We start from the raw sequence: 27465 nt of genomic DNA, 5'->3' as shown, positions 1-27465 counted from the left end.
TCGTGTACGAAAGTCTCGATTGTGGTAGCTAACAGAGATAACAAGGATAAAAAAATTTGATTTGATGGTTCTCAGATATTTATTACTAACTGAACTTTTTTTTTTGTTCAATCTCAAGATAATTACCTAAATTATTCGAAAAAATATTTGTCCTACAAAATCTATGGTTGGTTCAAAGAGTCCCCCTTTCCAAAGTGTATCGATAACGAGGTCATCATAAATGATTACTATTTACTAACAAGCTAATTTTTTTGTTTTCACTTAGTTAATGTTTATATAATTCAACAAACATATTGTCCTACAAATTGCGTAATAAATATTTGAGAACCATCAAATCAAAAAATTTTATCCTTGTTATCTCTGTTAGCTACCACAATCGAGAGTTTCGTACACGAAATTATTCGGTGTCTCATCAAAATAAAGCTACAAACGGAAAATCAGCTTGATAGTAGTCACTTGCAAAAATGGCCGATGTATCCTAAACTAATATCTTTCCTAAATAATATTCATTACATATTCGAGTGTTTGAACTACGGATGGAAGAACTAATCTCAGTGGATTAAAAAAATGCAATTAGTATAAATTTCAAACAATCCTTTACACATAAGTTTACAACATTAAATAAAATAGTCGCCAACACAATCTTCACGTAAGTGTTCTAGCAAAGTGAATAAAAAATGTTTTGTTACATAATCGCTATTTAAACGCTGAATTATTTATAAACTCAATCCATTAAGATGATAAAAAAACTGCTTTTGTGAAATCTCGTTAGTCGATTATAAGCGTGTGTCAGTGTCTACTCGCTTAGAGGTCTCTGTTAAAATGAAAAGTCATAATTTAAAATATTGAATTGAATTAAAATAAAAATTACATCGTAACTTGTAACTGCTCTGAAGTTAGCTACAAAAAGAGATGCAAATATTATCCTGAATGAGATAGAAAGGGATGGACGGATAAACATCTTCAACTTCAGAGTGATTGTTCGAATAGTTTGAGTGAGAATTTAAAATTAAATGCGGTTTAAAAAAATATAATTCGAGACACACGCACACAATTTTATTGTTACATAATAATATTCTGATAACATCTTTGAAATAATCGGACGAAAATATTGGTGTATTGTGAACGAATGTCAGTTTGAACCACTTGCTCAGTGGTTTGAACCTTTTGATTTGCCAGGTTTGTATTTACTTATATTTATTGTTATTATTATTATTTTTTTATTATTTGCAATGGCTTCAGACACTCATGGTTGTTATTTATTATTCAGTAATTAATTATTAATTAAATAGCGAAATCAAAATTCTTTTTGCAAAATAAAACAAGTCAAATGCATAATTTATTGTTTAGATACCTAAATAGGACCTATAATTAAAACTGACGCACCAACGAACATGCAAAAGAGTCTATAATTTATTTATTTGTGTAAACCCTATCTATGTACTCACTCGCAGAACTATATCGAGATATAGTTCTGTGTTTTCACTAGTAATATATTTATTTTTTTATTTTAATAGGTTCAGACAATCAGTAGTAAAATGGAAGTCCAAGAGTTTCCCGTGGGAGCAGAATACAAGAAAGGCACTGGTGTCACTCCTGAAGATGTAGCCAAGATTCGGAAGTGGTTGCAAACACAACCGCATCTACCAGAAAAATATATTACAGGTATTTACGCCTTTCTCAAAATATCTGAATAAAAATGACCAGTAAGATTCAGTCGTAATAAAAAAACTTATCTAATTGTCAGAAATAGTTTTGTTAACTAGGTACCTAGGTAAGCACTAAAGTAATAATGCGCAAAATCACTTCTTTACGGGCTTTACCATGAAAATCGTTTACATAGGACTTCACTCTCATCACTACATATTATATAAAACAAAGTCGCTTTCTCTGTCCCTATGTCCCTATGTCCCTTTGTATGCTTAAATCTTTAAAACTACGCAATGGATTTTGATGCAGTTTTTTTTAATAGATAGAGTGATTCAAGAGGAAGGTTTTAGTATATAATTTATTAGGTTTAAAACAAAGCGCGCGGGCGGTAAGCTAGTATATTATAAAAAAATATATTATAAACTTGAATTTGTACAGTGTACAAATTCCAGAGCATTTCTCTAATTCTCTCTAAACCATAAAATGTGGTTCAAAAACGCTCTCAATTATAATTAAGAGATAGCGGAAAAATTATTACAATTTAGAATTAAAAGTCGGTATTTTAATATGTGTATAACATTGGTTTCAGATTTAGACATCATTCATGCGTATTACAGTTGCAACAATAGCATTGAAGTCGCCAAACAATTAATGGATCTAAATTATTCTTTACGAACTCTCTTCACGTCGTACTTCAAGGATCGTGTATTTGACTCCAAAATGGAGGGGATTTTACAAAGACAGTATGTAACGAAATTATATTTTAAAATAAAGAGAAAAAGTCTAATTGTTCTAATTATTCATAGACGGATGTACATTCTCGTATAATTTTTAACTTGATTGAGGAAATTTATTTATATTTTTTCAGATTATTCGTATTTCTCCCTGGAAAATCAAGAGACGGTAATACAATTTTGTACACTCATGGATTGAATACTGACCCGAGTTTATTCGACGTCGCCGATAATTTTAGGTTTTTATGCACATTTAAATTTTATGGCAAAACTTCTCATGAAGTTTTGTTGAAAATCATAAAATTCGAATAATGTAGTTCTCAATATGCGCTTACCAACACATTTTGCGATTTTTTTTTACAATAAAGGGATATGTATGTATGTATGTTTGTATGTAATGTATTTATGTGTATCTCTTTGGCACGCCATACAATACAGCACACATTTTCACATTTTCATAATAATAATTCTTGTTTAATAGTTTGTGGCAAAGTCATGCTTAATGCATGCGTAGGTATACCTATATTTATTAAATAATAAATAAATTATTTATGGATATTTTAGGGCATTCTTCTTAACTATAGACTTCTGGCAATACGAATGTGGAACAACCCCAGGCCTGGAGCTGGTGGTCAACTTCGAAAACTACAACATGAGCCATGCGCCGAAAGTAGACCTTAAAAACATACAGCAGTTCTTGTATTATGTACAGGTTAGTTTATTTTCTATGTCTATTCTAAGAATTTTATACTTTGTGCTATTTAGTAACTATTTCCCACAATTTTTCCCAGACAAAACTCATATTATTATGTTTGAATATATGTATACGATGAACGATAAGTATGTTGCTAAAATCTGAGTTAGATATTAGATAAACATTTTGATGAGACAGCTATTCAGTGTATATAAAAACCTGTTGTATGAAAATATTGGCAGTAAGTATTATTTTATGTGTCGTTTGAAACTTTGAATTTTGACTAACAAAATACGGTCAGACAGACATACAAATGACTATGTTTAAAAAAAAGATATCGATTATAAATACAAAAAGTACACACAATTATTAATGTATGGTCACCGTTACTTGATAAGTGTACAAAATGTGAATTAATTTGTCCGTGTAAAGTGGATCAAAATCGAGTTTAATGAAGGTTAAACTGTATATTTGTATGTAACCTTGTGTAGCTAATAAAAAAATGTTAATTACAGCGAATTCTATCATAATATAACAAGTTACAAATAAATAAATAAAATATACTGTAAATAAAATTACGATTATCATCACGATACACTGAAAAGTTTGAATTAATTATTACTTACAAGGAAAAAACTAATTTTTCAAGGTTGCATTGGTAACAATGAATCGCTAAATGTATCGCCAACACAGATAAATTAATCCAGACAGCCAATGTGCTAATTTTTATGTGTTTTTCAAAATTTGGCATCGATAAAATGCTGAATTATGATAATCCAATAGTAGAAGGTAGGTATTTTAATTTTTTATAGCATACCTACAAATACTTTTTAAACATGAATTTTTAAAGTTTATTAACTATAAATTCGATCGAGTATTAAAAAATACATTCTGCGTGGGAATTGGGAACCGGTCGGTTAAAAATAGTTTTATTAATCTCTCACGCGTCCTACTATAAAATACAGATTTAGTTACGCGCGAATAACGTGCGTAGGACGTGTATTTTAGAAATATGTATGTGCCTACCTACCGACCTATTTACGAATTTCCTTTTTCGTTTCAGAATAGACTCATAAACTTTAAACAACCCACATCGATTAGGTAACCAATTTGGGAGGAGTATTATTACAAATAGTGAGCACTAAATTGTAATACCTATAAATATTTTCAATCTGTAGCCTATAAGTTAACCGTCGGATATATATAATAAATTATTGTAACTAATATTGTGTTATTACACACTATTGGAATTTTAATTTAGTCATGGTCTGAGAATCGGCCCTTAATTGTGCCTTAATGATGCAATTAATATCCGAAAATCATTATCAAAATCAAATATTTTTAAATCCACTATGTCAACTGATACTCGTTTTGACACTCCGTAAAAAAATTTGGACTTGGAATATTAAAATAGACCAATCGGTGATTTAAATATGTATCTTTAAATGCTTACCCAATAACTAGTTTTTTATTTTTTTATTATAATAACTTAGTCGTGATATTTACATAGGTATATCAGTGATCGTTATCGATTCACCCACTTTTAAATTGATATGTACAAATACCAGCTGTTTTGTTGTAGAACTATGAATAGGTATATACATATTATATAGGTTACGCACGGCACGTTTCAAAATGTAGCCAATTAGCCAGAATTTACTCGCTAACGACATTGAGGTATTATTAGGTACTACGTTTAGAGAGGACACCACGAACAAAATCTGTACGACAAGCGGGCGGCGCATGGCGGCTAGTGAGTCATACACTTTTAGATATTCTGCCTCTTATTATTTATAAATTAAAGCCAATCAATGTAACAAAAAAAATTGTTTGAGACGATTGACTCTAACTCAATTATGTAGCATAAATAGTGTAACTCTCTAGTACGTAGTACATAGTAACTCAATGGCTAACGATATTTAAATCTTGCTATCTTACTTTGATGCCTAAATGTGTGTGCTGCTTTTTAAGATCGAATGTTCTCTTGGTACCTGATAACGTGAAAGTACCTATTATTCATGATAGTAAAACTATAATAATATACCTAATGAATTTTCAAAATGAACTTACAGCTCAGAATTACACTTTCTTATATACAGTTTTATTTATTTCAGAAAGCAATACCAATAAAATTAAAGAAGATACACTTACTGAATTCGCCTCCATTCATTGAAAGGGTGATGAATATGATGAAGCCATTTGTGTCGAATGACTTAGTTCATGTTGTTCTACCACACTCTGAAGGGTTTAAGACTTTAAAAGAATATATTCCAATTGAAGCCTTGCCAAAGGAAGTTGGGGGAAATAGTAAGCCGTTAGATGAATTACTTGGTAAGGATTGAATAAGGATAAGTATTGGAAAATATGACATCAAAAATAGGTACTTTGATGATGATGAATACTAACAATGCTTGTTTTTTCTTTCCAGATGATGTTATAAATAAGTTACGCGCGAACAAAGCTTTCTTCGAAAATGAAAATAAGAAGAGAGTAGTGGAGTCCCTGAGGCCTGGCAAACCGAAAACTTACACAGATATATTTGGGGGTGTAGAAGGATCCTTTAAAAAACTAGACATTGATTAGTAAAGTATTTATAACACTGACGAATTTGTTTTATTTTATCTGCGTAATATCAAACCTTAATAATTATACTAGCTACCTATATAATTTATATAGGTACTTCATATCATAAAGCTGAAGAGTTTGTTTGTTTGAAAATGCTAATGGAACATACTAAATCTCAGGAACTAGTCGTCGAATTTGAAAAATTATTTAGCCCATTTATCGAGGAAAGCTTCATGTTATATTATAATATCATCACCATCAAGAGCGGAGCAATGCGGGTAAAACCGCGGGGCACTGCTAGTATTATTACTTATATAATGTCCTATTGAATTTAAAACAGGAAATAATATTATTAAAAAACCTGACCCGTCAGAAAACCATCAAGCCCACATAACCAGCTATTTAAATTTTTATCTCCTGCATATAATAAGTAGCTATTTTGGGCGTTAAATAAAATAACTAAATACATAATCTAATTTATGATAATGTAAGAGTATAATGATAATGTATGGAGTTTTAAAACCGAGTAGATAAGTCCTTATTTAATATCTACAATCGACGAACAGAATCCAGATTAGATCTATAACATAATAATATAATAATAGGATCAAAAGTATAGCCTGTAGTGTATTTAGCTCGGAAAATGCTTCGCGAGGCTGCCCGCTCTATGAGAACCAGTCAACCAGTAAGTATTTAGAAGTCTGTGGTACAAATTTTAAGTACTATTTTTAGTTAGTTATGTACTAACTACTGAACTACAAGGTGATAATAAAAAATAATAACTGCGTTAAAAACAACCGACTTCAAACTTGCACTTGCAAAATTCACAAATACCTACAGACAAAAATGCTCATAAAATAAAAACTATTGGGCCTATCCGAATAAAATTTTTATGGGACCAATTCGACACCATCTCGCATCGAACAAAAAAAGAATCACGTAAATCGGTTCAGAAACCTCGGAGTAATCGGTGTACATACATAAAAAAAAAAACATACCGGCCGAATTGATAACCTCCTCCTTTTTTTTGAAGTCGGTTAAAAAACTTAACGGTCATAAGCGCCAATCGCGCTATTTTTCCAAAAGTGACTGCTAACGCTGCTTTGTAACAATATTATGTGGTTTGTGTGTGGTTTGTGGTGTATTTTTAAGTATGATTTCACTTGTCTATAAATAAAGGCGCAGGTGTAAGTTATCGCAAATATTATTTTAAGCTTAGTTGTTGATAAGGCTACTTGGACTACCGGCTAAGTATAGTCTGTTTCCGATTCACAAAAAATTAAGTACCTACTAATTATCAAACTCTTAAAAAAATTACGTAATAAGGTTATATCTGGTTATATCAAAAATCATTACCTATTTTCTTCTTTTTCTTTGTTACAATGTGTTAGCAGAAACGAAACGTAAATGTCATAAAGCGGTTTGTCTGTCAATTAAATTTCAAAATCACAAATGACAAATGTCAATGATTGTTGTTATCCCTCAGTGTTAATATCCCACCATTCATAAAATAAAATTGAATTGAAATTGTGTTAATATATCCTGTATAACTAGGTATCTCAAATCTTGATTCGTCGTGTAGGTACCGTGATTTTAGTTCTAAACTTAGGTTCAAAATGAATAAATTGAAAGTATCTGTAAAACTATTAAGTTTATATTTTTCAAATAGCTTTTTACTTTAGTTCAAATAAATGGAGAAACAAAAGCGGGAACGAAGTTCTAATTTCACTCAAGATGAAACAGACCTCTTGATATCGTTAGTAGAAGAGAGAAAACACATTATAGAAAACAAAAAGAGTGATGCTACTACTTGGCAAGAAAAAAAGGAAGCATGGAAAGATATTGAACGAGCATTCAATGGTTCTGTCTTTCGGGATCACAAACATCTAAAGCTTAAGTATGAGGCGATAAAGAGGGACACTAGGAAACGCTTCAGAACAAGTGATGGTATGACCATACCTTTCCGGCTTACGAATACGGAAGAAAGAGTAAAAAGGATTATTCTTCCATCTGTTGATGGAAATGATAATCAGTTTGAATCAGACTTCTCTTTGCCTAATCCTAATAATAGTAAGTTTATTGAAATCAATATTATAATTAATAACAAGATTACTTTAATTCCATATGTATTGAGTAAAGTAATATGAATCAATATTGTTTATTCTTATAATTATTTTAATAATGGTGAAAGCTTTTTGAAATTGGTTTAATAGTTCATGACATTAGAGCATTCAAACAAATAAACTCTTGATTACTTTTCAATAAACAAAGTATTTATTATATTCTGTTGTGTTACAGTTAAACCAAAGGAAGATAATACTTTTGTAGACATCAATATGGAAGATGAAAACCTTGAAATGGCAAAGATTCAGAAAGAAATTATGACAGAGGCGTTGGTACAAAAAATAATTCAAAGGAAACTTTTAGAAAAAGAACTAGAACATAAAGAGACTTTGTATGAATTAGAAAAACAGCACCTTCTTATGAAAATAGAGATATTAAAAAAAGAGTTAGGGGAAACGTAACAATGTTGGTTATAAATAATTTTATTTGAATGCATTTCTTACATTAAGGACATGTTGATTTTATATAGTTTTTATTATAGCTTGACCACAACCGCTGTAAGGCTGTATAAGTATGTGCGCAGCGAGGCGGGGGAGAGTACCGACCATTCTTCATTCTTTATTCTTTACTAGCTTTCCACCCGCGGCTTCGCCCGCACAGTCAAAGAAAACCCATATAGTTCCCGTTCCCGTGGGGTTTCTGGGGTAAAACCTATCCTATGTCCCAGGTAAAAAGTAGCCTATGTCCTTTCTCGGGTAACAAAATGTCTCTATACCAAATTTCATGCAAATTGGTTCAGTAGTTAAGGCGTGATTGAGTAACAGACAGACAGAGTTACTTTCGCATTTATAATATTAGTATGGATTTTCCAACACAAGTAATTAACAGGTATGTATAAACATTAACATTCCGTTTCATTGTAACTTCTAAGTCATGCTCTTTCTTACCCGGTCCCCACCTCACAGCACATACCTAGTACAGTGGTTACAGTCAAGCTATGGGCATGAATTTTAATTTGTTAGCTATAGGTTTTTTTTTATGTAGATTTAAGAAACAAAATGTGAATATATTATAGGCCATCCACACGTCTGCCGAACAATGTCAATTAGTGATCTTTTTGCTTGTTTACCTTTTACCGTGGTTGCCTGGAAGAGATCACTATTAAGTGATAAGGCCGCCAAAATAGTTGTACTCTGTTCTATGTGTAAGTAGTTCTAAGGCTTCTGTACAACTATTAAAGAGTTTAAATAAATAAATAAATGTGACAAACAAAGAACACATAGGGACAGCACTATACGTAGAAAAGAGATGTACTTATTTCCTTCTCGATTCTCTGTATAGCGCCGTCTATATGTGTTCGTTGTTCGGCAAACATGTAGATGGCCTATTTGAAGTATAAGGAGACTGCCTCAGTTATTGCATTTAAGTATATTTTTTAGTTGCATCATATCACTTGATAATAATTTATAATGCTTTATTTTAGTAGCCAATTAATGTTGGTTATTAAGGATGGTATGAGAGGTAGAAAGTTTTCAACTATTTATTATTTTCAGTTGGTCAGTATAAAGAAGTTTATTTAGATAAATTGTAAAAATGTTTTTATATTTATTGTTGTATTTTCATATCTAATATAATATTATATTATTATTATCTGTTAATGTTTCTATATGCAAGTAAACTAAAACGTAAATAAACGCTATAAGCAATGGCAAAACGGTGAATAACCTCTATGGATTTAGATCAGTCAGTGCTTTAGTTTAAGTAAATTAAATAATTGTATAAGGGTGCTAAGATAATATTTTTACACCATTCTACATTTCTACTTATACCGTAAACTAGCAAGTAACCGCGGCATTGTCTGCGCATTCAAAGGAAATTAACTGTAATAGCGCCATCTATGATTCTATCGGACTGCAACTGATGCTCCAAACGGCTAAGTTCCCCCGGCTATTCAGCTATATGATAAATCAGATGGTAGGTTTCCATTTTATTTAAATTTACCTATCATTTCATCATTTGATTTTGACATTTTATATTGATCTCACTCCACTCAGGAATAAAATAGGTTAGCCGTTAGAGACAATGCTTATCGCATAAAATCTCTCTAGTCTAGTAACTAAGTACATATTTTAGAACATATTATTATAAACTGTATACCATACCATACCCACGGGTATACACTTGCAATAAGCACCAATGCTATTACAAGTGCTATTTTGGATTTTCTTACCATTTTTTGGCAAATTCTTTCAAAATTTTTGCAAGAAAATCTATTGTGTCTGGGACCGATCGGGCCGCTTGGGGCTCAATTGGGAATTGCAGCATTGAGAAAATACCTACTTCCTGCGTTTTAATTTAGTAACAGTTTAACATTGAGGAAAAGTCAAAATTTAAAACAACTTTCAGGTAGGTAGGTACGAGATTATAACCAATTAAATTAACAATTAATAATTACCTATCATATTTTTTATGTTGGATGCTGGCAAAAAATAATTAGCGTACATACCTTAATAATATAAATACTTACGAAGTTTTACGGACGAAATTATCGTATTTTCCGATTTTTCGATTAGTTCGATACCTACTTATTATAAAAAAACATAAGTAGGTATATGGTAGGTATATAGATTTTCCATACTGTGTTCACGACAAAATATTTTTGATGTACCTATTATGTACTTGTTTTTACCACAGGAATATTACCAAAAACATACAAAGTTGCAGCTTCAATCTCTGGAATGAATCATAGAATAAATATTTATCTACTGTGGGTCAATGTTTTAGTAACTAAATAAATTAAGATTGGAAAGGTTGATATATTGTGTTCTTTATTGTGTCGAAAAAATTAGAGTAAAGGTTCGTAATCAAGACTGAACTTATTACAAAGGTAAAGCAAAAATGAGACAATTAATCAAGGTTATTTCGGTTCAGAATGTTTACTTAAACAACCAGTGTGACTGAGTGCGGGCGGTCGTGCCATAAAAATCGGAAAATACGATAATTTCGTCCGTAAAACTTCGTAAGTATTTTTTTATAATAATAACAATTTGTTTTATGTTTAGTAGAGATTTTTTCAAGATTTTTTAAATCCTCGAAATTTTAAATACGAGAATGAAATTTCTTGTTCAGACATTTTCAATTTTTTAAACAACTCGAGTAGGATACGTACCTACAGTAGAGCATTAGCATACTCCTATATTAAGTAACTCTACATTATATAATAAGTAACTCTACTTTTCCATCAAATCATGTAAATATTTTCATTTATTTGTGAAAAATATCTTTCTAATAAAATGATTTTTTATAATGCCATCAATAGTTAACTACATATTTTATTAAAATGTCACGATATTTTAAATATGTTTTTAGTCATGTTCATAAATAAAACATGTATTCATTCAAAAACAGTCAATATTTACTTATTTAGTCTATCAATTTTTTTTTTAAATCTTGTATCACCTGCCACCATAGCCTGCCACTCTTAATTTTTGGTTATCCAAGTAAAGGAATATTGGAAATTTCGTATATTTTTTCATTTTTTAAATTGTCTTCCCTCACAGAGCCTATAATTAGGTACATTCTGCTTTTTCAACAAAATGTGGTAGGTACCTATGTACTCGCGTTGATTTAATTTTAACATTTAAATATAAAAAATAACAAAAGTAATCGTTTTAACTTAAGATAACCTTGTTATTGAGTTTTTATAAAGAACAAAGGTACATATTTTAAACGGAAAGAGGAGATAAGTTTCTTAAATTACTAAATAATAGTTCAGTACAATCGAAGCATTTAATATCTCGATAATAACATACTTAATAGTCAGATATTATTGTCGAAATTTTTAATTTTTTTGTCAAGGCGTCCGCGTCGAGTCAGTCAAAAACGTTTTTAACTATAATAAAGTGAATATAAAATTTGGGCAACATACAATTATTTGCACACAAAATTTTCAGCTATTTTTAAATAAATTGGTCTTACCATTGTCCGGGAATTTAGCCCAAGATGTGACAATTTATTTACTTATATTGAATTTAATATCTGAAGAGTTTGTTTGTTTGAACGCTCTAATCTCAGGAACTATTGGTCCGATTGGAAAAAAATACATTCGGTTTTAAATAGCCCATTTTTCGAGGAAGGCTATATAATATAGGCTATAATATTATGATATTATCACGCTCAGACAAACGAGCTGAGCAATCGCGAGGCAAAACTAGGCATGACATAAATCTTACGATTGTTATTCAAGTCACAGACAATTGACTAAATTATGGTTTGTTTATTTACATTCATGTACAAAATCCGAGATTAGCATACAAATGTGCTTTTGAGTCGTTATTATTTTTAGTAACATTTGTAATCAGTATTTAGGTAGTCTATAAATAGATATCTACAAGGTACCTAACTACTTAAAATGTATGTACACAGCTTTGAATATTTTTTTTAATGTAATGAATTTTAATTTAATTTTAACTTGTATAAGCTTAGTTTTTTGTACTGTTTTAATTAAATTATCTTTAATTAATTACCATTATAATAAAAATGCAAATAAAAATTGAAAAAATAATATATGAAACCCAAAAATGTATTCTTATGAGCGTTAGAGAACTAAAAAATATATACGGTCTACATAATAATAATGTAATCCGAAATATGCAATTACTTCTCTTCATACACTCGAAAATCAACCCTCTTTTGGGCAAAGTCGATTAAGGCTTTAATACGGCACAAGTACAAAGAACACCCATAACTTGAAGGTTATATTCTAAATTTAGTTAAAACCAGTTTTGTTACAATAATATACCTATATCTTCTTCTATAAATAAATTATGTTCATAGAATAGGTAACTTTATAAATATTATGTTTAATAATAATTACTACAATACTTTAGAATAATGCAATTAGTAAAGAATTCATTCTATTTAATTTCACAAACAAGCCACTGGCTTGGCTTGAAGCCAGTGCTTGCGTTGAAGATTTTGAACAGCTTGCTTCATCTACTTACATAGGTATATAAATAATAATAAATCCGTACAAGGGTCAATTCTGTACATTGAAAATATTGAAAAAATAAATAGTTTGGAAAATCCAAAAGTGCACGCCTCATAATCTCATCCTTTACAATAAAATTGATTATTTATAAAGAGTACGTGACTATAAATATAAAAATGAAATAAAATAAAACATTTGGAAAAGTAAAGAAAGCGGTACCGTAATAATTGAGCTATTTTTCTTGTGGCCCCACCTAGATGTGAAACTGCGCAGGTTTAAGGGACTGACTACCAACTTATTTTTTTAAACCTTGGCTTATAGTATAAAGAATCGAGTTTATAATGGTGAATTTTGAGTAGGTACACTATAAAAAAAAAAAAAAAAAATCGATATTTTTTTTGTTTATTTAATAACAATTAAACCACATCGAATCAGACCCTGAAAAATGAAAGGGTTCTATTCCTGAGCATACTCAAGCGTAAGAGAAAAAAAAAGACTCGATTAGTAAAGTATTTCGGTCGCTATCGTGTTAACAAGAAAAAGGATCCGCACATACAGACACACGGACGTCCAAGACAGAACTTTTTTAAACTGTTTTTTAACTAGTTTAAATAACAAAAATGACATCAAAAATATCATGAACGTTAAAAATAGTGTTTTTTCTTAAAATGTGTGTGTATGTATTATCTTACAAGTGCAATGTATGATACATAAAGACATTTTAAGTTTGAAAAATCAGATGTTTTGCGCGAAGTGACAGTAGTACCCACCTCAACGCTTCGCTTATGAGGCGTGCAATAGCAGTGTTACTGGATCGATACCAAACCCAAATAAGTGATTAAATTTTTTTTTCTGACTATATGTTCAGGCATCACGTGAAAAAGTAACGGTTTTATTTCGATGAAACTTGGTATTATTATACCTTATTATCCTGGGCATAAAATGGGATACTTTTTATCCTGGAAAATTACGGAGAAAAAATAAATCTTAACTTTTCTTAATTTTTTCGCGTGGACGAATTCGCGGGCGGAAGCTAGTTGTACATATTATTTGTACAATGCTGAAAATATCCTATTTTGCTAACCCTCCTCACATACAGTAACATATTTTCTAAAAATAGTTTTTTTAATAGGTATACTGTTCGAGAGTTTATATTGTAAAAATAAAGATAGACGCTAACGAAGGAATAATGCTAGATATTAATAAAATCCGTTCTGCTGTTTTTTTTTTATGAATTTTCAAGCGACACATTTATTTTTAAGTTTTTATTATACATATAAGATATACTTATAATTTAAATAATAATATTATGTATTCAATGTCACAACCTGCCTGCGCCTATATTTTGTATTGTTATGTATATGGAAATATACCTACATTTAAAATCAAGATATAGGTAATTTATAAACACGTTCTAGTGCACATGTATTTTTCCTGATTCATATTTAGTGCTTATTTTTTTTTTTTGTATGACCTTTATACTTCCGTATTGCCAAAACTCGCTATAAACACGCTTTTATTAGCTACTTGCTTCACTTGTATGTTTGCATGTAACCGACCACTTTAGACTTGATTTTAACCCACTTTAAACGGACAAATTTAATTCAAATTTTGAACACTTATCAAGAACCGGTGACAATAAAATAATTTTATGACTGTTTATCTTATTTAAGCCCGTTTTAATGTATGTAACTATATGAATATATAATTATTTAAAAAAATACTTCTTAGCACTTAACTGTATAGGTAGGTAGGTACCTAGTTTCTCTTTAAATACTTAGGTAAGTAATAAAATTATGCCTACATTCATGGGTCAGTGAATAGATGGTAAAATGGTTTAGTAATAGCATTATTATAATAATTACGTCCGCAGCCTAGTTTTGAGTTAGTTTGGTCTGAGTTTATGTGCAAAGTAAAATAAGCACCAACATAGATATAGGTAACTATAGTTTTTTTTTTCTCTGCAATAGCTTCATTCATGTACAAATTCTTATTCAACCTTCCAGAAAATGGTGGCCGGGGAGATTCCACCGTTCCCCTTGGAGGAGGAATACAAAAAGAACACGGGCATCACCCCTGATGATGTGAAGGAACTGCGTCGGTGGCTGAAGACGCAGCCACATCTACCCGATGAACATATTACAGGTATACTAGCTAGTCCATACTTTTGCTAGTGTATGAGGTTGAAAGAAGATTGCGTTTAATATAAAATGGCATTTTAATCAGGTGAAACTGAGTTCTAATAATACCTAGGTATGATTGACAATTTTTTTTTATTGAATGTAGAGGTAAATGCACCCATATACGCTATGTAACAGGCTAAATTAAAAAGAGTAGAAGTATTTATCATAATATCATTCATTTATTTGTTGTAGACTTATATTCAATCGCAAAGCCTGCTTTATTATTCTGTATTCAACGATTACGAAAATATTGCCTGGGTCGAACGCTACTTTTTAACCGACTTCAATAAAAGGATTCTTTTCTTCAAAAATCAAACTTTAGCGAATCGAAATAGAGATGAATGTTTTTGTATGTGATTTATTCTGCCAGTATCCACGGGAAACAGTATTTAAACAATTAAAGGGTACTTAAAATACACTATACAGTGCTAATTCATACCTATTTAAAAAGGCTCGACATTGAAAATGGTTTAAGTGGTAGGTATTTGAAAGAGCCATTATATGTATTTAAATCGTTGTTTTTCTACAATTAGATGTTATGATATTCACAATAACTGTGTTTATATACGTATAAGGCACAATAAGATAATGACCTTGTTTTATAATTAGATACAAGTATGGGGAAAAAATATAGTGTTGTTAAAATAAGGTTAAAATAGGTCGGTCTATGCGGGCTGTTTCTATTAAATATAATTTTAAATCGTATATATCGAACGAATCGAACCGTATATCTATATACATATAATAAATCTGTAGAAGGGTCAATTCTGTACATTGAAAATATTGAAAAAATAAATACCAGGGGGTGTTACTGGATCGATACCAAACCCAAATATGTGATTAAATCAATTTTTGTCTGTCTGTCTGTCTGTCTGTCTTTCTGTCTGTCTGTCTGTCTGTATGTGAAGGCATCACGTAAAAACTAACGGTTCGATTTCGATGAAACTTGGTATAATTATACCTTATTATCCTGGGCATAAAATAGGATACTTTTTATCCCGGAAAAATACGTAGAAAAAAAAAATCTTAACTTTTCCGCGCGAACGGAGTCGCGGGCGGAAGCTAGTATTTAAATAAGAATGAAAAAATATACTAATAGGTATTTGTTCAATGCAAAATACTTACCTGATACATACCTATATATATATAAATTTTTCAAAATATAGAGATTATTTGATTACTCAATAGAAATAGAAAAGCATTAATAACATTCAAAATCCTGTTTGGTTGTTATTATTTATTTATTTAATATTTATTTATTATTGGTTATTTATCTCGATTCTATATGAATATAATATTTCGTTATTGCCGCTCATATTATATATTATAGCTGTGTTTAGAGCTGTGTCCCGCGGTTTTACCCGCATTGCTCCGCTCTTGGTTACTTAGCGTGATGATATATGTAGTAGCACAGACCAATAATAATATACTACGTATACAAGTAGTCAATACATATAATAAAATTCTAGAAAAGTCGTGTCTGTACAATCAAAATATATAAAAAAAATTAGCAGGTGCTATTATTAAATCGATCCCAAACCCAAAACTGTAGTTAAAAAATTTTTTGTCTGTTTGTCTGTTTGTCGGTTTGTCTGTTTGTCTGTTTGTCTGTATGTTCGTGCACGCTAATCTCAGAAACGGCTTATCCGATTAAGATGCGGTTTTCACTAATATATTGTGGTAATCTTCATTTAACATTTAGTGTTTATTTCATGTCAATCGGTTCGTAAATAAAAAAGTTATGACCATTTAAGTATTCACGGCGAACATTTGCTAAGGCATTCTATACACTGTACGATAAAACGTAAGTTATCTGTTACAATTATTATTCCTGTAAATGTCCAAGTGATCATATCATATGAAAGGGCATGACGTGTAAAGTTTAATTAGACATGTTTTATCAAAATCGGTTCAACCTTTTTATGGGTAAAAGTGGGAATGAAAAAAAACGAATGTTGTCAAATATACCCAAGTGACATATCAAATAAAAGTGCATAACGGGTGAAGTACACTTAGTAATATTTTTATCCAATTCGGTTTATCCATTTATTAGATTACAGCGGTAAAAGTGGGAATGAATAATGTGTTCAAATAATATACTCAAGCGGCATATCAAAATATGAAAGGGCAACGTGTGAATTACAATTAGTCATATTTTATCGAAATCGGTTCATCCGTTTATTACATTTAGGGCTTTTTAGGGGTGACAATGGGGATAAATAAACCAAATGGAGCATCAAACTACAGGATAATATGACGTGAACATATAGGTACAATTAGATATGGTTTACATCAAAATCGGTTCTGCCATTTACTAGGGATGGAAAGGGAAGGGTTGAAAGTCTGTGAAAGAAGAGGGGATATGGGAGCGAGAGGATAACCACACCCTCGAAATTTTGAACTCTACTCAAAGCTACATAGGCCTGGCCCTTGGCAATATTTTTTCCTAAGTATACCACTTCTTTTGCCACTGTGGTCCATTACAATTTGTGCACGGTTACGGCCCAACTTAAAAGATGTCAAGGAGCAACAAACTTATAGATATCAATATGATGTAGGAATGTAATATGGAGGTAGAGGTAGGTCTCGCTCACTTGAAAATATTACATGAAAATAAAAAACCGAAAGGAATAAATAATTATTTTACAAACTTCCCGACGATCTTTAAAATTAAGTACCACCATATATGTATTTTGATAAAATTTTTGGCATGGCAGCCCCGATGACTTTGTTTTTTTTTAAATAAATATTTAAAATGGTATTTATTTTTAAAAATCTTCGGGAAGTTTGTGAAATTATTTATTCCTTTTTCTATGTATGCACTTTTCTTCGTAGCGCTCTTTTTTTTTTTATTTAATTTTTATTGCACGGTCTAAACGGTTTAGTTACTACCTACAGGCGTGAGACAGGATTCAGGAAAGATCTGATTTGGATTTTGTGCTGGATTTGATAAAAACTGAGTATCGATTAAGCTGATCAGTTGCTGCACGATACATAGTTAAAAACATCCATACAAGGAAGGAAGGAAAAGAAATTTGCTCCCCTCCCCCCTGGTGCCTAAAAATAATATGACATAATTTAAAAGAAATTTTACGTAGAAAATTAATAAGGCATTTTTTTTGTATTGTTTAGCTCAGTTTAGTAATAAATTTTACTTACAGTTCTTTTAATTATTTATGGTAGTCTGTGTTTACTCAATAATTTACATGCAGTCACTATTCCACGCGGACGAAGTCGCGGGCACAGCTAGTAGTATAATATAGCCTTCCTCGATAAATGGCTATCTAACACCGAAAGAATTTTTCAAATCGAACCAGTAGTTCCTGAGACTAGCGTTTTCAAACAAACAAATAAACTCACCAGCTTTATAATATTACTTATTAGTATCTATAGATTTTAAGGATGAGATATAGCTGGTATTTTTCTCCTCTCAAGTATTAATTAATTATTATCACCTAAGATTATCACAGATATAGTATTTAATTTTATTCTTTACAATTATTAGTATTTAATTTTAAACAAAGTGATCTTAAATTCCATTAAAATCTTAAATGCATCATTATAATTTCAAAACAGGAAAAGCGGCGAATTCAAAACACGTGTCTAGGTAATAAATTAAAGAGTTATTTCCTTATTGGAGACACAAACAAATAAATAAATAGTTTGGAAAATCCAAAAGTGCACGCCTCATAATCTCATCCTTTACAATAAAATTGATTATTTATAAAGAGTACACTATAAATATAAAAAAGAAATAAAATAAAACAGTTGGAAAAGTAAAGAAAGCGGTACCGTAATAATTGAGCTATTTTTCTTGTGGCCCCACCTAGATGTGAAACTGCGCAGGTTTAAGGGACTGACTACCAACTTATTTTTTTAAACCTTGGCATAAAGAATCGAGTTTATAATGGTGAATTTTGAGTACACTATAAATATAAAAAAAATATATAAAATAAAGAATATATATAGATATACTAAAATTATGGAGAACAGTCGATATTTTTTTTTTTTGTTTATTTAATAACAATTAAACCACATCGAATCAGACCCTGAAAAATGAAAGGGTTCTATTTCTGAGCATACTCAAGCGTAAGAGAAAAAAAAAGACTCGATTAGTAAAGTACTTCGGTCGCTATCGTGTTAACAAGAAAATCCTCCGCACATACAGACACACGGACGTCCAAGACAGAACTTTTTTAAACTGTTTTTTAACTAGTTTAAATATCAAAAATATCATGAATGTTAAAAATAGTGTTTTTTCTTAATATGTGTGTGTATGTATTATCTTACAAGTGCAATGTATGATACATAAAGACATTTTAAGTTTGAAAAATCAGATGTTTTGCGCGAAGTGACAGTAGTACCCACCTCAACGCTTCGCTTATGAGGCGTGCAAAATTAACATGTCTTTGTAGCGACAAAATAACAATTTTATATTATGAATGGCAAATAATGAAATAGAAAATTGATATCAAGCCAATAATTTTATTTATGTAGGTGTCATCACTATATCAATAACTAGCTTTTCGCCTGCGGCTTCGCCCGCGTTTTCAAAGAAAAACCCGCATTGTTCCCGTTCCCGTGGGATTTCCTGGATAAAACCTAGCATAAATTACTCGTGGATAATGTAGCTTTCGAATGGTGAAAGAATTTTTAAAATCGGTCCAGTAGTTTAGGAGCCTATTCATTACAAACAAACAAAGTTTTCCTCTTTATAATATTAGTGTAGACTACAACTAGCGGTCTGCTCCAACGTCGGTATGCCATAAAAAAGTAAACTATTCTGGTAAACTGTTGTAGGCATTGAGTTACTATTTAGTTATGTACTACCTACGTAGTACATAGTAACTCAGTAATTTTTCCACAAAATGTACTAGCACAGTCTCTTTACAGTTTACGCTAACTTTCGCACGTGAATTGCATCTTACAATGTAGTTATTTGTGGAATTAGTAGGTAGTAGTACAGTAACGTAGTAGTAATTTTATCCATCCTTTGTTAATCCACGTGTATTCAAATGGACAAACGAGCGTGTAATATGCCTTATTATAGAACAATTATGTTGACCATTTGTGTGTAATTTGTTTTGATTGAAGCATTTGCAATTTTTAGAAATGACTACTATTCTATTGTGTCAACGATCCATTGAGTAACTAGCTTCTCGCTCCGACTCCGCTTTGTTAGAAACGGGATATAATTAAATAAACACTCAGATATATGTAAATATTAATATCTGATATAAAATATAGCTTTTTGCTGGTGAAAGAATTGTTAAAATCGGTTAGTTTATCACAATGAAAGTAAATAATAGAATCTTTCCTCATACTTTACTTATACTTACTTACTTACTAGAGTGGCGCACGGACCCAAAGTGAGTCTTGGCCTCCGACAATAAGAGCCTCTATTTGAGAGAAAGAAAGAAAATAAATTTATTGCCAAAAAAAACACAGCCACACACATTATAAAATTTATCTTACAATTAGGCAAAGAATGAATCATTCATTCATTCATCTTCATTTGACTCTATCCTGCGCCATCTCTTGCCAGTTTTCAATCTGGAGGGTGCGCAGGTCTTTGGCGATTTCGTCTTTCCAGCGGTACCTGGGACGTCCAACTGGACGGCGTCCAGATGGTTGTCCCAGGTACGCTAGTTTTGCTGCTCGATCTTCCCCCATTCTTTCCACATGGCCGAGCCATCAGAGTCTTTGGGCTTTAATCTCACCAATGATGTTTGGCTCGGCCATTAGGTCTTTAAGTTCTAGGTCTTTCCTCCTCCTCCAAACCCCTTCTTCTGTCAACACTGGCCCAAACATCTTTCTTAGGATCTTTCTTTCAGTAACTAGGAGCTTGTCTTCTACTTTTTGGGTCAGTGTCCAAGTCTCGCAGCCGTACATTAAGATAGGTCTTAGTATAGTTTTATAGATAAGGATTTCATATTTTATCATGATATAATTTTAACGAATTTAATCGACATTTCAAACTAATCAAGGAAACGGTACTATCATCACTACCTACAGTATAAAACAAAGTCACTTTCTCTGTCACTGTGTCCCTTTGAATGCTTAAATCTTTAAAAGTACGCAACGGATTTTGATGCGGTTATTTTAGTAAATAGAGTGATTCAAGAGGAAGGTAGAGTGAACAGGTACTTTCTAGGGAAGCGCGTTCCATCTTAGACCACAACTCAGCTTAACATCAGGCGAGATTGTGGTCAAGCGCTTCCCTATCGACAATAAAAAAAGGTTCTAGAATATAATAATATAGGTACGTATTAGGTTTTGGACAAAGCGAGCGAAGCTGCGGGTGGTAAGCTAGTCATTTATGATGCACAATGCACCACAAAAATTCTTCATACGCAGTCTAAGTACACAGTCATATAAAAACTAAATAGGTCTACCATTACAGACATGGACCTCATCCTGGCATACCACTCTTGCAACAAAAGTACAGGTGTTACGAAGCAAGTACTAGATCTAAACCTAACGTTGAAGACGCTATTTACACAATACTTTAAGGATCGCAAGTTCGACGCTGGCGTTGAACGGACTTTGAACAATTTGTAAGTACTTATACATACTTTTATACAGATATTTATCATTATTATTTTTAAAGCGAAACTTTTATTACATCGTCTCAAACTTTTTGGTCTGTGTAGCGCATGTCGCGTGTATCGCGGCTGCCGAGTAGGTATACCTACTCGGCACGCGACATGCGCTACACAAAGCAGTGTTCGGAACCGTTCGAACAGTTTCACTTTTACCGTGGTTTCATAAAACCACACAACATTTTTTTTACATTTGCCTAACGTTACCAGTCTCTTATTTTGCAATAATACTGGTCCTATCATAGAAATCAGTTTGGACCTATGGACCTTATGGTCAACATAGATACCTAATTATAATAATATACACAAAAAATATTTACCATACGAACCTAGTTATTTTTGGTGTAAGGTGGTACTTCCACAATATACATGCATGTAATCAATCTTTAATTGTTTTAATGAAACTATTACAAACGAACATTTATATTTAAATTATAATTTATTGTGTATTATGTTTCAGATTACTCACACTTCTACCCACCAGAACGAAAGAGGGTTATGCTATATTCTACACACACTTCCTAAACACAGACCCCAAAGTATTTGTATTTTCTGAGGCTATCAAGTAAGTTTACCTTAATACTACAATAATTTCAGTTTTAGTATCCTACTCCTACCTACTAATATTATAAATGCGAATGTTTGTGAGGATGGATGTATGTGTACCTATGTGTATATATGTATGTTTGTTACTCTTTCACGCAAATAGTACTGAACCGATTACAATGTAATTTAGCACACATATAGACGGTAACTTGGATTAACACATTGGATAGATTTTATCCCAGAAACCCCATGGGAACGGGAACTATGCGGGTTTTTCTTCGAAAACACGGGCGAAGCCACGGGTGTAAAGCTAGTACCTACGGTATATCCTTGAAATCATCCTTTGTTAATCATGACGTCTAAATTCGAATGGTACATTATTAATATTCAATCGTCTTTTCGTATGTATTTTAGAGTATTCTATCCACCATGATTACATATTAATAGTTAATACCTACTTACATACGGTTTTTTGCATTACAATGCACATTTGTCGAATCTAGAGGTATATTTATTAAATATATATAAAATATTATTTAAATGCAAAACATGTCAGGTAGAAGCCATTTAAATCAAAAGGTCAAATTTTAACTTATGGTAGTGTAATCACAGTGTGATTTAAAATTGAACTCAGTTACCTACCAATATTTGCGCGAACACGGATTAGCAACGAAAGCTTTTCCTAGTCTTCCTCGTCCCTTCCTTTATTCCTGCCTTCCTTCCTCCGTATTACCTATAAAATAGGCTAATAACTCGATTTGGGCTCAATTATTCGTACTATAAAAATAAGAATGCGAATATCATAGATGTGTAGAGGTAGATATGTTTGTTTTTCTTTCATGCGAAAACCACTGAACAGAAGTTGATTATTATTGGTTCTGATGTAGCTTACGTACCAGAATTACAAAGCTATAAGCTGTAGAAATTCTAACGTGCTATTTGTACAGATATAAAAATAATAAAAAAAAACCTCTTTTCAGAGCATGCCTCATGGTACTGGATTTCTATCAATACGAGGAAGGCACGTGGCCCGGCATCACCTTTGTGATTGACTTCGAAGGAATGACCCTAGGGCATGTCACTAGAATTGACTTGGTCAATCTGCAGCAGTTTTTGTACTATTTACAGGTTAGTTTATATATAAATAATTGTTTTAACTTAAAGAAACACGGTTAAACTCATGAAGTAATTGTACTGTCACAGATTCTTGATAAGTGTACAAAGTTTTAATTAAATCTGTCCGTTTAAAGCGGGTCAAAATAGAGCCGAAAGGAGTCGGTTACATTAAAAATATGATAATGATGATTATAGAATAATTTGATTTATACTTTTGTTATGCGAATATTCAGTAGATTTTTTTTACAAAATGGTCTTCTCTTTTCCATGTGTTTACAATTATCGCATTGCAATATTATTTACCTATTATTAAATACTGATTATTAAAATAAATATTCTCATTCATTGGATCATTGCACATCATCACATCACACAATACGTGCGGACGTGATGCCTAAAATATTATCTACATTCTCGACCTTTGTTGCAAAAGATTAATTAAACGTTTCCGATATTATAATCATATACCTACCTATGTAGTGTTCATTCTATCTAAACTAAATAAATAATAAATATTATACAGGATTTAAATCTATACTAATATGATAGGTATATAGATTAGATTAGACTAATATGATTTATCGAGGAAGGCTATAGGCTATCCGCTATATTATATCATCACGCTACGACCAACAGGAGTGGAGCCACGGGGTTGAAACCGCGCGGAGCAGCTAGTTTTAAATAAGTACCAACTTAACAAACAATTCATTACAATACATATACGTTATGGGTATAATATTTTATCTTTTTGTAAATATTTAATATTTTAATTAACTAAGTAACTAGATAAGTTTGAATATGAATAATAAAAAATATACCAACATTGTTATATAATAAACTTTACGATTTCTTCATGGACTGGTGATCACGAAAATGTAATTGTGTGAATGATCATTTTAATAATTAATTAATATACCTACATAAAATATGTATTTAACTATTAAGATAATACGTACATAATAAAAAGAATACCTACGTAAATATTATTTTATATTGCCAGTCCGCCCCGGATTCGCCCGCTTTTACTAAAACCTAATAAATTAGGTATACTAAAACATTCCTCTTGAATGTTCCTCTTCAATCTATGAAAAAATTGCATAAAATTCCGTTGCGTAGTTTTAAAGATATTCATATAACTATATGGACATATCACTGATCACATATTATTAAGAACATTGGGACAGAGTAAGCGACTTTGTTTTAAACTATGTAGGTAAGATAAATTATTGTAGGTAGGTACATGAACGCAAATACATATTTCAAAAATCGTATTACATTAACAAAACAATTTCCAGGAAGCAATGCTAGTCAAACTAATGGGTCTTCAATTCATCAACGCACCATCCTTCATCGACAGAGTGGTGATGATGATGAAGCCGTTCTTAAAGAAGGAAATGATGGACATCCTCGGCATCCATACTGTTGGTTCTGAGAGTGTTAAGAAGCATTTCCCTATTGAAGCGCTGCCTAAGGATTTTGGTGGCAGTTATAAGTCGTCGTTGGAATGTAGAGGTGTGTAAGCGTAATTGACCTTAAAATTTTGGTTTGTTAATCATCATCATCATCATCATGAGTCTATTTCGTTAATTGTTCCTGATTAGTATTGTTTGATTGATAAGTATGTGTAACCTTTACATTGTAAACACCATTAGTTTATACAGGGTGTAATCGTTAAGTGTGCACAGGCGATTATTCCGTAACTATTACAGATATCAAAAAACTTTAAACTGATATCGAAAGTATTTAACCTAATGAGTAAAATGGCCATAATAAATTTTTAAAAATAAAACGAGAAATATCTAAAAAATTAACTTGAAACCCTCCCATACATTTAGTATGAGATAGGTAAGGAGATACGAATATCCCATGTACATGGGTTGATCCAAAAGTAATGATAATCAATATTAAACAAGGTCATTACGGTAATAATAATTATGTAGTTCTCTAGATAGTCTTCTAACTAGAAAATATACTTCAATATTTATTTTCTAAAACTTAAAAAAAAAACTTTGACTTCATCCACAAAAACCCCTCCACGCGGCCATCACATCGCTGTCGTCTTAATAATGTATTGCTAAGAAAGTGTTTCTTGTGCCGAGGAAAGAGATAAAAGTAAATAGGAGCTAGATCTAAAAAATAGGGTAGGTGTTCAAGCATTTGGAATGCCTATTTTTGAATGGCAGCCATCGCAACTGACGCTTTGTGATCTGGTGCGTTGTCTTGGTGAAACAGCGTTCAGGTCCGCAGTTTGCCATGTCTCTTTTCCTTACTAACCTACCGCAATCTTTTAATTTGGTCTGTTTAGTAAGAGCCCAATAAAGTGGCTACCTTTTTAAAATATTCCACCATAAATTATTCCTTCAGCGTCCCAAAAAACTACCGCTTTAATCTAACCTACTGATTTTCAATTTCTTCATCGTCACTTTGGAAGCTCGCATCCAGGACATTGATTGTTTTTTGGTTTCAGCATAAACATGGTGAACTCGGGTAACGTCCATGATCACAAAAAGTGACAAAAAATTATCCTGATATCATTAAAAATTTAGAAATTTACCCTCTACATGTCGAATCGTTGTTTCTTCTTTTCGTCGGGAAACATTCTGGCACGCACGGTTCACATTCAAATTAATGTAAATAATTGGAAACGTGGCCTGTTGATATGATTTTTTTGTGATTCTTAATACTTAGTGAATACATGAGCAAGCAAAAAACATTTATTTTATATTTTTATGTGCACAGGAAATACCCAATTATTTACTTTTGGATCAACCTAGTACATTTAATATGAAAGATTTTAGCTTTTTCTTTCTTTTTTGGTTTTCTACTTTAATTACTTCGCAAATTTGAAGGGAAGTTCATTTAGAAACTGAAAATAGAGCTCCTCATTGTATTGCACAATGAGGACATCACTTCGAAAATCTACTATGAATACAAAATGTATGGGAAATAAAATGTATGGGAGCGTTTAATGTAACATTTATGGCTATTTCTCGTTTTATTTTTAAAAATTTATTATGGCCATTTTACTCATTAGGTTAAGTACTTTCGATATCAGTTTAAAGTTTTTTGGTATCTGCAATAGTTACGGAATAATCGCTTGTGCACTTTTAACGATTACACCCTGTATAAAAATATCAGTATGCATAATTATTATTAATTACTAGCTGCGCCCCGCGGTTTCACCCGCATTGCTACGCTCCTGTTGGCCTTAGCGCAGCGTGATGATATATATTATATAGCCGATAAATGAGCAATCTAAAACCGAAATAATTTTTCAAATCGGACCAGTAGTTCCTGAGTTTAGCGCGTTCAGTAGTTCCTGAGTTTAACGCGTTCAGTAGTTCCTGAGTTTAGCGCGTTCAGTAGTTCCTGAGTTTAGCGCGTTCAGTAGTTCCTGAGTTTAGCGCGTTCAGTAGTTCCTGAGTTTAGCGCGTTCAAACAAACAAACTCTTCGGCTTTATAATATTACTATAGATAGATCACAAGCTTTCCGCCCGCGGCTTCGCCCGCGTTTTCAAAGCAATACCCGCATAGTTCCCGTTCCCGTGGGATTTCCGGGATAAAACCTAACCTATTTTGCTCAGTGAAGATGCAGTTTTCTAATGGCGAAAGAATTTTTGAAATCGGTCCAGTAGTTTATGCGTGAAATCCTTACATACATACATACATACATAATTACAAACCTTTCCTCTTTATAATATTAGTATAGATATAAAAGAATTAAATATAGCCTAAGCTGATAAACAGATGCAGATTAATTTTAAAATATAGATAGACGAAAAATTAGACGACAATGATATTTCCCCTATTTCTTGCAGATGAGCTGATTTCCAAACTACGAGCGAACGCATCGTACTTCGAAAATGAAAATAAGAAACGAGTAGTAGAGTCTCTAAGGCCTGGAAAACCAAAAACTATCTCTGATATTTTCGGCGGTCTAGAAGGCTCTTTTAAAAAACTTGATATTGATTAAGGAAACTGTCTGTGATAAAATACTGTGTATAAATATATGGGAATTAAATGAGTACAAAATTTGAATGATTTATTATTTACTAGCTGTGTCCCGCGGTTTTAATCGCATTCCTCCGCTCTTATTAGTCTGAGTGTGTTAATATACCTATGTACAGAATACTAAATAGTAGCTAACACTACCTTTAATAGCCTAGCCTTCCTTGATAAAAGGAATAATCCAAAAGTGAAATCATTTTTAAAATCGGACGCTTGGTTCCTGAGATTAGCGCGTCAAGCAAACAAACAGACAAGCAAACTCTTCAGCTTTGTATATGATATTAGTATAGAATCATATAGAATAGAGATTATA

The 27465-nt window shown here is 31.7% G+C and overlaps 3 protein-coding genes across 4 annotated transcripts; all 3 read left to right on the top strand.

Annotated features, from left to right (window-relative positions):
- Positions 1-797: 797 nt before the first annotated feature.
- Positions 798-5661, top strand: LOC123700185 (alpha-tocopherol transfer protein-like). Its single transcript, XM_045647326.1, has 7 exons — positions 798-1179; positions 1518-1665; positions 2240-2393; positions 2519-2623; positions 2949-3096; positions 5193-5409; positions 5507-5661. The coding sequence occupies exons 2-7, from the start codon at positions 1539-1541 to the stop codon at positions 5659-5661; spliced, it is 906 nt and encodes a 301-aa protein (XP_045503282.1). The 5' UTR covers positions 798-1179; positions 1518-1538.
- A 1534-nt stretch (positions 5662-7195) lies between these two features.
- Positions 7196-10729, top strand: LOC123700186 (myb/SANT-like DNA-binding domain-containing protein 4). Its single transcript, XM_045647327.1, has 3 exons — positions 7196-7713; positions 7942-8172; positions 9447-10729. Exons 1-2 carry the CDS (start codon positions 7335-7337, stop codon positions 8166-8168), a joined length of 606 nt encoding a protein of 201 aa, XP_045503283.1. The 5' UTR covers positions 7196-7334; the 3' UTR covers positions 8169-8172; positions 9447-10729.
- On the top strand, positions 8167-27182 carry LOC123700183 (alpha-tocopherol transfer protein-like). 2 transcript variants are annotated; one of them, XM_045647324.1, is made up of 8 exons: positions 8167-8349; positions 8579-8595; positions 14704-14842; positions 21284-21437; positions 21943-22047; positions 23009-23156; positions 24440-24656; positions 26963-27182. In XM_045647324.1, the coding sequence occupies exons 3-8, from the start codon at positions 14707-14709 to the stop codon at positions 27115-27117; spliced, it is 915 nt and encodes a 304-aa protein (XP_045503280.1). In that variant the 5' UTR covers positions 8167-8349; positions 8579-8595; positions 14704-14706; the 3' UTR covers positions 27118-27182. The 2 variants fall into 2 exon arrangements, with proteins under 2 accessions (XP_045503280.1, XP_045503278.1); XM_045647322.1 differs by lacking the exons at positions 8167-8349; positions 8579-8595 and adding an exon at positions 10339-10726.
- The last annotated feature ends 283 nt before the right edge of the window (positions 27183-27465 follow it).

This window comes from Colias croceus, chromosome 19 (assembly GCF_905220415.1).
Source record: "Colias croceus chromosome 19, ilColCroc2.1".
Taxonomy (NCBI): domain Eukaryota; kingdom Metazoa; phylum Arthropoda; class Insecta; order Lepidoptera; family Pieridae; genus Colias; species Colias croceus.
This window is presented reverse-complemented; position numbering and strand designations above follow the sequence as displayed.